At 30.7% G+C, this 14,043-nt stretch overlaps 1 protein-coding gene across 1 annotated transcript in view; it reads right to left on the reverse strand.

Annotated features, from left to right (window-relative positions):
- The window catches only part of LOC134726609 (uncharacterized), a 73,651-nt gene that overhangs the window by 40,273 nt on the left and 19,335 nt on the right, over positions 1 to 14,043 (reverse strand). Inside the window, exons 18-26 of the mRNA XM_063591020.1 lie at positions 13,705 to 13,864; positions 13,123 to 13,358; positions 11,188 to 11,318; positions 10,513 to 10,666; positions 9,851 to 10,072; positions 6,008 to 6,101; positions 5,521 to 5,638; positions 1,886 to 2,034; positions 542 to 675 (exon numbers count right to left, since the gene is read on the reverse strand). Of these exons, the coding sequence (XP_063447090.1) occupies positions 542 to 675; positions 1,886 to 2,034; positions 5,521 to 5,638; positions 6,008 to 6,101; positions 9,851 to 10,072; positions 10,513 to 10,666; positions 11,188 to 11,318; positions 13,123 to 13,358; positions 13,705 to 13,864 (1,398 nt within the window). The remainder of the gene's footprint in view (positions 1 to 541; positions 676 to 1,885; positions 2,035 to 5,520; positions 5,639 to 6,007; positions 6,102 to 9,850; positions 10,073 to 10,512; positions 10,667 to 11,187; positions 11,319 to 13,122; positions 13,359 to 13,704; positions 13,865 to 14,043) is intronic.

Raw genomic sequence — 14,043 nt, forward strand, 5'->3', positions numbered from 1 at the left:
TTACATAAGTCTACTTCAAATCATCGTAGGTCTGTCTGCATGGACATTTCTTCATACATGTATATTTCTATGTCTGCTTTGAAAATACATTATAATTATATTCAACCGTTCACTTTATTTTGATACGTAGACACCAAATTACAGCTTATCAACAGTGAAAATGGTCCTCGCCATATTTGAACACGCCAGATGAGACACCTTTTTTCAAATGAATGAACTACCTGAGAGACTACATATTTATATCAAATATGCCTACGCCAAAAAAAAATAGTACCACAAAAGAAAATGCATTATCATCGCATAAGATACTTTTTTTTACTGAAATTTAAATTAAATGATATTCGAAAAATACAAATAATAGCGATAAATAGATTATTTATGTTTTTTTAAACTCGATGCATTTTCTCATTCTCATATCATCTCAGGGCTCCACCCCTCGATGAGATGAGAATGAGAAAATGCATCTCGTTTAAAAAACATAAATAATCTATAAATATTTATTAAGAGTAACAGCTCATATCAAACTTTGAGTATTTCATACCTCCCATATTCAGCCAATCCATGACAACCTTCCCATCAAGCCTCTGTATCAGCCAATCATATTTAATGACAGGACAAGGGTCACCTGACACATCCCATGATGCCCTGTATGTGTCAAAACTTTCCTGGAAATCACTGAAAGAGATTACATGCAACAATAAAACATGTATCGAAATAAAACTTCAAACAGTGGAAATAAATATATTAGGAACGCTGTGAATATTGTGACTGTAAATGAGGAGAAAAGCAAGTTGGTTGTCCTTGGGATACCAACTACTGTCCTCTGCTTTGCCTTTCAAGAGCAATATTGTTTTATCAGGGACAATAAAATCTGATATTACCTTTTCTCTAATTCTTGCAAGATTCCACCACCAAATCTCGTGCAATACAATATTTATCCCCTCTCCACAGTTAAATTTTAAACAATTCAAATGTTCAGTAAGCCTCTAGTTTTAAATTTGAAAATTAACTTGTTCTGAGTAGATAAATATAATATCACACTCAATTATGTGGTAGAATCTATTAATATAACCAGTCAATAAGTGTAGAATGATGCATACTAACTGTAAACCTTAAAAGAAATTGTAAAAATACTCCGCTTAACAATAAAGATTATTTTTGATATTTACTTACTTATAATAGTGTCAAATATAAAACATAGCCATAAATGTAATTTTAAATAAAGGAGATGAATAATATAATATGCTTTTTGGTTTGATTTTTTAAGCAAAAATCTAGGGAAGTATACTTATAACTAAAATGTTTTCAAATTGGTTAACAAAACATTAGTAAAGGCTTTTGTTGATTTTTGTCAATGGAATAGATGTTCTTTTTTGAATTTCATGTATTTTTACATATGGTATCAAATGTTACAGCTTTCTGTTAAACAGTCTTGGAGAAGTTATGTTCTAAAGGTGTTGTTGTTCCAGTACTCCAATAAATGGTCAAAGTTCCATATCTCACATAAAAATGTCCAAATCACACTGGTGGTACAACAAGTTAAAACACATAAGGTAAGAACATATATGACGCAAACAAAAGTACCAAGATCAAAAGCTTTCTGTCAAATGGTCTCAGGGCAGTTGCATTCACAAAGTGTTGTTATAATGACAAATAATAGAACCAAGTACAAGAGCTCTTAAATGGACTCAGAGGAGTTGTGTTTGCAAGGTGTAATTGTTACAATCCTAAAAAAAGATAAATTGAAAATCTATGTATAGATGTGTACAGACAGCGAACAATAACATATACAATGGGTACAACACAGGAGAGAAAATAAAACAAATACAATAGATATGTTGGAAAAAATGTTTCTGCAAAGCAGTTCTTACAAATGGAAACTTACATATCCACATTTGACAATTCTGTGACATCAGCAATGCCAATATGTAATAAAGGAGGCAGTCCTTGACTAAGGTAAGATAAGTATAAACCATTAGATGAACTAACACTGGATAATCCTGCTCCATTGGTACCTTTAATGGATACATAGACCTACAAAAATATCAAGAGTAATATACTTGATAATCCTGCTCCATTGGTACCTTAAATGGAAACAAATACCTACAAAAATATCAAAAGTAATATGCTAGAAAATCCTGCTCCATTGGTACCTTTAATGAATACAAATACCTACAAAAATATCAAAAGTTATAAACTGGATAATCCTGCTCCATTGGTACCTTTAATGAATACAAATACCTACAAAAATATCAAAAGTTATAAACCAAATAATCCTGCTCCATTGGTACCTTTAATGAATACAAATACCTACAAAAATATAAAAAAAAATATACTGGATAATCCTCCTCCATTGGTACCTTTAATGGATACAAATACCTACAAACATATCAAAAGTTATAAACCAAATAATCCTGCTCCATTGGTACATTTAATGGATACAAATACCTACAAAAATATCAAAAGTTATATACTGGATAATCCTGCTCCATTGGTACCTTTAATGGATACAAATACCTACAAACATATCAAAAGTTATAAACCGGATAATCCTGCTCCATTGGTACCTTTAATGAATACAAATACCTACAAACATATCAAAAGTTATATAATGGATAATCCTGCTCAATTGGTACCTTTTAATGGATACATACACCTACAAAAATATCAAAAGTTATATACTATATAATCCTGCTCCATTGGTTCCTTTAATGAATACAAATACCTACAAAAATATCAAAAGTTATAAACCAAATAATCCTGCTCCATTGGTACATTTAATGGATACAAATACCTACAAAAATATCAAGAGTAATATAATGGATAATCCTGCTCCATTGGTACCTTTAATGAATACAAATACCTACAAAAATATCAAAAGTAATATGCTGGATAATCCTGCTCCATTGGTACATTTAATGGATACAAATACCTACAAAAATATCAAAAAATATATACTGGATAATCCTGCTCCTTTGGTACCTTTAATGGATACAAATACCTACAAAAATATCCAAAATTATATACTGGATAATCCTGCTCCATTGGTACCTTTTAATGGATACATACGCCTACAAAAATATCAAAAAAATATATACTGGATAATCCTGCTCCATTGGTACCTTTAATGGATACAAATACCTACAAAAATATCAAAAGTTATAAACCAAATAATCCTGTTCCATTGGTACATTTAATGGATACAAGATACAAATACCTACAAAAATATCAAGAGTAATATAATGGATAATCCTGCTCCATTGGTACCTTTAATGAATACAAATACCTACAAAAATATCAAAAGTTATATACTGGATAATCCTGCTCCATTGGTACCTTAAATGGAAACAAATACCTACACAAATATCAAAAGTAATATACTGGATAATCCTGCTCCATTGGTACATTTAATGGATACAAATACCTACAAAAATATCAAAAATTATATACTGGATAATCCTGCTCCATTGGTACCTTTAAATGGATACATACACCAAAAAATATACTGGATAATCCTGCTCCATTGGTACCTTTAATGGATACACATACCTACAAAAATATCAAAAGTTATAAACCAAATAATCCTGCTCCATTGGTACATTTAATGGATACAAATACCTACAAAAATATTAAAAATTATATACTGGATAATCCTGCTCCATTGGTACCTTTAATGGATACAAAAACCTACAAAAATATGAAAAATTATATACTGGATAATCCTGCTCCATTGGTACCTTTTAATGGATACATACACCTACAAAAATATCCAAAAAAAATATACTGGATAATCCTGCTCCATTGGTACCTTTAATGGATACAAAAACCTACAAAAATATGAAAAAATATATACTGGATAATCCTGCTCCATTGGTACCTTTAATGGATACAAATACCTACAAAAATATTAAAAATTATATACTGGATAATCCTGCTCCATTGGTACCTTTAATGGATACAAAAACCTACAAAAATATGAAAAATTATATACTGGATAATCCTGCTCCATTGGTACCTTTTAATGGATACATACACCTACAAAAATATCCAAAAAAAATATACTGGATAATCCTGCTCCATTGGTACCTTTAATGGATACAAAAACCTACAAAAATATGAAAAAATATATACTGGATAATCCTGCTCCATTGGTACCTTTAATGGATACAAATACCTACAAAAATATTAAAAATTATATACTGGATAATCCTGCTCCATTGGTACCTTTAATGGATACAAAAACCTACAAAAATATGAAAAATTATATACTGGATAATCCTGCCCATTGGTACCTTTAATGGATACATACACCTACAAAAATATCAAAAAATATATACTGGATAATCCTGCTCCATTGGTACCTTTAATGGATACAAATACCTACAAAAATATCAAGTTATACACTGAATAATCCTGCTCCATTGGTACCTTTGATGGATACATATACCTACAAAAATATCATGAGACATGTTCTTGAAAATCATAGCCTGGCAGTACAAAATTTATCTATCCGGATGACATAAAAACAATATACTGGATATTCCTTCCCAACTGGTACCTTTAATGGATATATATACTAGATAAACATTGTTGGATTGATATGCTGAGGCAAACTGTTCTCTGCTATTTGCAAAAATAGTAAAATTAAAATGAAACCTTCAAACAATGCATGCAAAAAATCAAAACAAAATAGAAGTAACGACCGTCAACTGTTCAACAACATTGAAGTTGTAAATATGAAAAAAATCTGTTTCTTGTATACGAGGGTTTGGATGGGGTTAAATGATTAAAGAATAATGTCCTTAAAAAATGAAGATTAGAGAATAACGGGCAAAAAAAAAATGAATATTAGAGAAATGCATAGTCTAATTTATTGAGGATTAGAGAAAAAAAGGGGTTAATTTTTTGAAGATTAGAGAAAAAAGGGATGAAAATTCAATGTTTACAGAATAACAGACCCCCCATCCAGACCCTCATATACATGTATACTTTGTAATGAATGTATATACCAAATATCGGAATTTCTAAATATCAGATTTCAAATTACAATAATATATGAATTATTTCCCTTGTTAGGGAGTATAATTGTTCACTGGACTGCAAAGAAGGGGATACAAACTCACATTTCTTTTCCCAGTCAGTGCCTTTTTTCTACTTCAACTGACAACTCAGGGATCATATAAAGACTGAGCCTATATCGTCTGCGAAGATTAGCAATAATATACATTATGAAAAGAGCAAACGTTGCTGAATGGCTAGCATCCATGTGTCTTAAATTCTGCCACAATTCTTGAAGGTGAGACAAAAACAAGTAAAAAATCTGTTCACTAATGATTATTCCATTTGATCCATTATTGTTATGGTCAATCCATGTAACCACTGAATTTTGTCCCTTTGATAATTCAGAACACACATTACGATACTTTACTCCTTCCAGATTGAATGACAGTCAAATGTATAAAATTTATATTAATGATTTGAAGTAACTTGATTCAAGAAAGTATTTTACTTAATTATTACCTTTGTTAGGCCATTTAAGGTCAGTCCTGTTACTGTATAATAATTGGCTTCAGTGTTGATGCTGAAAAAAGATTTAATCTGTCCACCTCCTGATGTGGTTCCAACAGCTATTTCATATCTGTCAGAAAAAGAAAAAAAAAGTTATAATCAAAACAGTAATCTTGGTGAATAACAACGAGCAAATTTCTTTAAAATTTCATTAAAAGAAAATAATTCAAAAGTTTTAAGAGATAAGAAAACAATTGAACATCCATGATGTATAAGATATCAGTAGTCAAATCTAACAGTTAACTAACACATTGCCAATCCTATTTTACTTTTGAAAATATCATAAGTCATGATTCTTATAATTCGAAAATTTGAAATGCTTCTTGTAAAACAATATCAATTTATGCACAATATTTGAATTAATGATATCTAATTTATAATTAAATATTTCTTAGAATGAATATGACTATTTTATATCTTGACAATACAGATGGAGTACCCTGTAATTCCAGATTGTTCATCAATAAATGGTTGCCAGGTAACAGATACTGAGGTCAGAGATTCTGAACATGTAGCATCTAGAGCATCACATTCTGAAATAAAATTGTTCAACAATTTCAAATCATATAAATAAATCAAAGTGCTTGTAAAAGTGCTTGGCTTTAAAATCTTTTGATTTGAGCGTCACTGATGAGTCTTATGTAGACGAAACATACTTCTGGCATACTAAATTATAATCCTGGTATCTTGAAAGCACTGAAGGGTAAAAATTGCTTTAATTATCAGTGGGAAGTAAAATCAAATATATTGCACTCTCTAAAACATTGGTTGTAGTTGATTGAACTACAAAGCTAAACAAAGGTAGATAACTCCAATTTTTAAAGATGACTTAAATAATGACATCATTGATATTGTAAGAACAGATATCAGATTCCTGCACCTTGCAAAAGTTATATCATTTAGACATTCTCTTGACCAGTATAACATTATTTTGTGATTTAAATATCTGAGCATATATTCCATTGAATGATATTAAGATATCGAGTCAGTTCCATAGGGTTTTGATTGCATTTAAGGGCATACGATACAGTTACAGGGGAGGTAATGACATTGCTAACGTGAATTTTTATTTTTGTGACATCAAACTATGAATTATCGGTAAAAAGATTCAGTTTTCTACTGATTTTATCATTCAAACTTGTCTAACTTGAAAACAAATCATGGACACATCTGTTTTAAATTGCAATTTGGTTTGATAAAGTAAGAAGATTATGTATGCAAATTTTCACGAAAATGTAAATAGTGCAATTTTTTTAATTTGATAAATATGCAGTTAAAAATGACGTCTTTCTACTACATTCGAGTATATTAAATAAAATTGAGTTATTTGTAAAACAAATTGCACAAATTTAAAAAACATTTATATAAAACAAATAATTACAAATAATTAAACAAAAAACAGTTTGTGTATATCTTTTTTTGGACCTCATTTTACTCTTAAAGTAGCACATGAAGGGTTGTTGTCTCTTAGATACATTCCCCATTTCCATTCTCAATTTTATATCTTTTATTACATATTTGATTAAATAGGCAAAAAGTAGCCTATATGCAAATTGTCAGCACAATTTCAATTTTTTGTTTTGTTTTGTCATATGTTGGTTAAACCTTCTATAATTTTGATAAATTTTGATTTCTAAAAAGTTGATTGGACTTCAACTTCATCAAAAACTTACCTTGATCTAAAACTTTCACCTGAAAGGGGACAGACAGATGAAAGGAAGGAATGACAAATGCACACACAGACCTAAAACATAATGCCCCTATGTGTGGTATAAATCAAAGTGATGGATATCACTCATGGAAAGATTAGAACAGTAGTTTGAATAATTTCATATTAAGGTATGGTGGGGGGAAATGAACATTTATAAAGAGCTATTGCTGATAATTGCATTTACAGCAGGTCTTTAGAAGGAAACTTGCTTTTCCAGTATGTGAATAAAGGTGCTCAAATTAAATAATATGGGTCTCTAAATTTGCACAATTTTATTTAAACTGCAGTTTATATCTAATCGAAGTTATGTTGCCGGTTCTGAACATGTTTCAAAAAAACAATTCTTCTAGTAAATGTTACCAAATATCCTTGTAGGACATACATTTAGACCAACAGCTAAAAGCATTAAAGTGCCAACAAAAATAATCTAAAAAATGTTGTTTTGGGGCATTTTGTAAGTTGAAACAGAGGTTATATGGCATTGAAAATTAAAAGTTTTAGAGTGCCTTTTGATCAAATTTAAATGTATTTTTCAACACAGGGCATTTCCTATTTTATTTTTCAACGTAAACTAATTAAAAAACTAATGTTATTGAAATGTGGATTCTTTCTTGATTGCAAAAATATATATTTACTTCTAATAAAAATTCAAATGATTAAAATAGACATAATGATTGATGGGAAATAAACTAATAAACAATGGTTTTTTACAATTAAAAGTTTATAAATTTTAAAACTGTTTCAAGCCAATTCCTGATAAAAAAGTGAACTAATCTAAATTGTTGATTAATTACAGATGATTATTGGAAATTTATCAAGTACATTATAGGCCATACTTGAATACCTTTTATATATTCATATTCATATTTCATTTTTGTCGAGCCTTCGACTTTAGTCGAAAAAAGCGAGACTAAGCGATCCTACATTCCGTCGGCGTCGGCGGCGTCAACAAATATTCACTCTGTGGTTAAAGTTTTTGAAATTTTAATTACTTTCTTAAACTATACTGGATTTCTACCAAACTTTGACAGAAGCTTGTTTATGATCAAAAGATAGTATCCAGAAGTAAATTTTGTAAAAATAAAATTCAATTTTTTCCGTATTTTACTATAAATGGACTTAGTTTTTTCTGCGGGGAAACAAAACATTCACTCTGTGGTTAAAGTTTTTAGAATTTTAATAACGTTCTCCAACTATCTTGGGTTTGTACCAAACTTGGACAGAAGCTTGTTTATGATCATAAGATAATATCCAGAAGTAAATTTTGTAAAAATAAAATTTTTATTTTTTCCATATTTTACTTAAAAATGGACTTAGATTTTTCTGCAGGGAAACATTACATTCACTCTGTGGTTAAAGTTTTTAGAATTTTAATAACTTTCTTAAACTATCCTGGGTTTGTACCAAACTTGGACAGAAGCTTGTTTATGATCATTAGATAGTATCCAGAAGTAAATTTTGTAAATAAATAAATCCATTTTTTCCATATTTTACTTTTAAATGGACTTAGTTTTTCTGCTGGGAACCATTACATTCACTCTGTGGTTAAAGTTTTTAAAATTTTAATAACTTCCTTAAACTATCCTGGGTTTGTACAAAACTTGGACAGAAGCTTATTATGATCATAAGATTGTATCCAGAAGTAAAGTTTGTAAAAAGATTACTCCGTTTTTTCTGTAATTTACTTTTAAATGGACTTACATTTTCTTACAATCATAAAATAGTAACAAGAGGAATATTTTTATTGATTTTTTTTCCTCATTGTTGTTGAGCCTGCGATTTACAGCAAAAATAGGCGAGACACTGGGTTCCGCGGAACCCTTACAAATTTTTTTAAGATCTTGCTAATCCATTAATCATTTATCTTTCATATATAATTTACAGAATTACTTTATGTAATGTAGATCAAAAGTAATTGGCAATAAATAAATCTATCATCCTTATAAATATCAAACAAATAATACACACATTTGTGTAATCAATTACGAGTTCAAATACTTGTGTATTAAGAATTAAATGCATATTGGAGTGGTCTACAATTATGTAAGACTGATGTAGATAGGTAATGTGGTCAATTTGATTGGCAGTTTAGGAGGTGGGGCATTGTAATTAAAAGTCCACCTTGTCTCTGATTGTTTAGTAATAATGACAGTTGTCAATCATACTAGTTGAATCAATACCCACTTACCTAATCAAAATGTTTCTAAAAAAGCCTGCACATCAACACACATAATGACATACATTCTTGAATGAACTGCTCCAATAATATACCCAGTTTTTTCAGTTTATTTGTGTATTATGTGCACATACATGAGAACTATAGGGAACTATATTTTAGTGTGAATACATTTATTAACAGTAGCTAACCTGTCCTGCTGTTAGGGAGGGTGGTGCCTAAGTAAAGATTTAGAACAAGTTCTAATCTTTCCAAAAACACTTTTACAACACACATTCAATTTATTGACAGTCAAGTGAGCTATTTCTACTACAACTACCAAAATTTATATAACAAATAATAAGACAACTCTTAAAAAATTAATATAACACCCACGTAATTTATATATTATATACCTTCATCAGTTGTACAAGCTTTAGCATTCATCTGTACTGTGGCTGAATTGTCAGTCACATCCATTCTGTAGGTCGTATGAAGGTCAATCACTTTACCAGAATTAGGAGGTGTGGTATCTATGGCAACAGGTCTAGAAAAACTGTATGACTGAAGTCCCACAGTGTTAACAGCAGTGATAGTAACATAGTAAGACTTCTCATGTGTCATCAACTCATCTGCATCTATATAAAACAAATCCATTGTAGTGTTGGTCATACTGGGTAGGGTCATCAGATGTAAGTTAAAAAATCCATAAACTTACATATATTGCTGATTGCACTACACATTAGTCCAAACAAGGCCTAAAGGTAAGGAGAGATTTATTGCAGTCTGCTAAGGTAAAATAATTAGAACCTTAAATGTTTAGTAAACATATCCCGTCAGTCCCCCAAATCTACACTTTAAAATATAAAGCTAATACAAATACTATGTCAAACAAAAATCGGTTTACACATGAACTTTTCAGCATTTTGAAATGATTTGTTTGATTATTGGTTGCTTATGGTCCAGTGGCAAATATTTCATGTATGTTCAGGACAAGAACAAGTTAACAATAAATACAATAAGTAGGTCTTGTAATAGAGGCCATCTGGGATGTTGGTCTGTAAAATAAAATACAAACCATTTATGAGGTAACTAAATGTGTGTCCATCAACTTCTCTATTCTGGAAAATATCAGAGAACCCTTCTTCAGAACCTAAAGATATAAGGAATTTCTCTATTGGACTTTCACCGTCATGGAACCCTGTCCATGAACACTTAACTGGAACCTTGGCCTAAAATAAAACAAAGGTATGAATTACTTTTTTAGCAGATGAATCACTCACCACCTTGCACAACTATTTCTTCCTAGTCAATTCTGATCTAAATATACTAAAAGTAAAGTCACAATGGGGTACTATTTGACATTATATTGTTACAGGGTAGGTGAGTGTGTCACACAAGTTAAAATAAAAAGTATTTATGTAGGTGAAAATTATGATGACTCTGTGTTATGGTATTGGTACATTCTAATATTCGTTAACATGGTGTTGAGTTACTCACTAATTATACTGGTAGTGTAGCTAACTTATTGTCAAAGCAAAAGAAACTTAGCAGGCAAAGTTAAATCAAATTAACTATATATTATTTGACAGACAAACTTTATTAGTGTTCTGTTTTCTGTATGTTAGGTTAAGAATTTAATTTTTTTAAACTTTTACTTAAGTGCATGCTAAGTTAAAAAATATTTGAGACAAGTTACAATGTCCAAACTATGTGCTGATCTTTCAATTTATTTTAATGTAATAACACCTACCCCTACATATTCAGGACAAGTGACAACTCCCTGATTTGGCGCTGATGAATCTATGATCACTGAACCAAACATTACTTTACCAATTGACCCTGCCTTATTCTCACTATATACAGATATAATGTTGGGTTTTCCTAAAATTAAAATATGTCAACATTGTGGGATAAATGTGTATGATAGTTGATATTATATAAGTAAATGATCAAGGTATGTATAAAACAGACTTTATCTTTTATTTCTATACGTGATAAACAAACTGTTTAACATTTGAGATCTTGACTGAACTTCAGCAATATAGCAGATCTAGTAAAAGATTAATTTACACCAATCTTGACTTGGTTTTCATGAACAAGTTATGCATGTTGTATATGAAATCATTAAATGAATGGATCTACTATGTACTGTGACATAATCACATAAGCATGGTAGATGCTAAATTTTGAGAAATGTCAATTCAAAATCATGTTTGTAGACTTGAAATTGAGGATGAGGAGAAAAATAATATTATTAAAGCATTCCTTCCTTAACATCTGTGGATTCAGCAGCATGATCAATATCTTTAATTGATTTCCCATAGGTGGTAATGATAATGTTTTCTCTTGAAGCTCAGTCTATATTGTAAACTTGGATATGTAAGCCATGACATTTTCACATATGTGGTTTAACTTTTGGAGTACAAAGTGAGATTCATTTTCCCATAAGTTAGCATACCATAAAAATCCTATCTGGATGCTGCTCCTTATGGTTAATTATCCCTTTTTCCACAAAATCAGTTTTTTGGAAAATTTAATACTTTGAACACATTTAACAGCTTCATAGCTTTTATACATTTATTCTATGTTCCTCTACTTTCATAATCAACACAAATGGTTAAGATTACTCAGGCAATATAGGAAAGGTGTACTGACATAAGAAGTCTCTAAACACAATAACTCCAAATGGAGCTTTCGTTAGTAGAAGCCATATTTATTATGTGTATCAGTGAGAAAAATGTAAAAGCATAAAAATATAGTATATATACCAATACACATAATTACAGCACCTGGTGATGTTTCATAGCCTGACCGGTTTCGGTCCAAAAAGGACCTTTATCAGAGGCAGAATGGTGGATTAATGTTTGCACCCTATTTATATAGATATGGTAACCGGCAGTTGAGTTAATTGTATTGGTATATATACTATATTTTCATGGTTAAGATTACTCACTGGTTTAAAATACAAACATGTCCAATTTCACTACACCAAGATTTTTTATTTACAAACAACTTTTGCATTCCTCTATTTGAGACACATTAGGGATATTGACCCAGTTATTACAGAAAGTTGAAATCTTATGTATAATGTCACAGAGTTAACAAGAATGTGTCCATAGTACACGGATGCCCCACTCGCACTATCATTTACATGTTCACTGGACCGTGAAATTGGGGTCAATACTTTTATTTGGCATTAAAATTAGAAAGATCATATCATAGTTAACATGTGTACTAAGTTTCAAGTTGATTGGACTTTAACTTCATCAAAAACTACCATGACCAAAAACTTTAACCTGAAGCGGGAAGAACGAACGGACGAACGAACTAATGAACGAATGGATGAACGGAGGGACAGACCAGAAAACATAATGCCCCTCTACTATCGTAGGTTGGGCATAAAAATACTGGTATAAAACAAAATGATGTGTTATGATTGCAAATAAGACCAATCTACACCCGAGACCAAACGATATAGAAACAACTAGAGGACACCCGAGGGCCATCAAGAATGAGCTAATTTCATGCTGCATAGCAAGCTATAAATGGCCATGGAAATGACAAATGAAATATCAACGCAACAAATAAACCTTAGGAGAACATAATTTTTAAAAGAAAGGGGGGGGGGGGGGACTGTTTGTTTTAACCCTTAATATGGCTTGTGATTCCAAACAATTAAGATTACCAGAAGTATCAGCAGCTACAGTAGACAATGGAAGTGAACTTTGTTGATTTGGTGTAATTTTAACTTCTGTAACTGGAGCCACATCTCCTCCAAAAGGATAGGTCCCTACACTGAACCAAGCCCTCTGTATGCCACTCTCTTCATCACTATAATGCCACAGGGCTGACAAGGAATCCACTGTTTTCTGATAAATACTGGAACCATCCTCTATTTCAGAGGCATCCTTATCTGTTAATCTATAAAAATAATTTTGAAATCTTAAAAAAAAATATTATTTAAAAAAAAAAATGTAGTACACAATTAAGATTTACTTAAAAAATCCTAATTATATCATAAAAAGTGGCAGGAATTTGCTCTATTGCTTAAAACCTTAAGTTAATTAAAACCCAGACAAAGTAGCAAGGGGATGCAATCTTGTACAAGGTGTTATCAATTAGGTATAGTGAGTGTTACCTCCCATTGTACATCATTTAAGAGTTACAATTTTATTTTTCTCTCAAAAAGACTGACATATCTGTTGTCTTATACAATTATTGTTTGTAAAGTGGAACAGTCCATTATAACTCTTTTATTGTATTTTACCTGTCTAGTGTAACCACAGGTGGTGTAGTGTCTACAATGAATCCATCAGAAACAGCCTCTAAAACATTGCCATCATTGGTAACAGCACGAACACTGGAGTAATATTTTATCTCTGGTTTAAGTTGTACATTGGCTTGGGCAAAACCAGAACTGGATATTCCTGTCAAATAACAAAAAAAGAAATACAAAATACTCATCTGGTTAGGGAACAAAATTAGTGATAAAAAATGACAATTTCTGAAAAACTGTTCAAGCAGAACAAAACGGCTTTCAAGATGACATTTTCTTCTGAAAATCTTATCAACTGATTCTAACATTACAAAATATTGCCCTTCATAT

Source organism: Mytilus trossulus, chromosome 7, assembly GCF_036588685.1.
Source record: "Mytilus trossulus isolate FHL-02 chromosome 7, PNRI_Mtr1.1.1.hap1, whole genome shotgun sequence".
NCBI lineage: Eukaryota > Metazoa > Mollusca > Bivalvia > Mytilida > Mytilidae > Mytilus > Mytilus trossulus.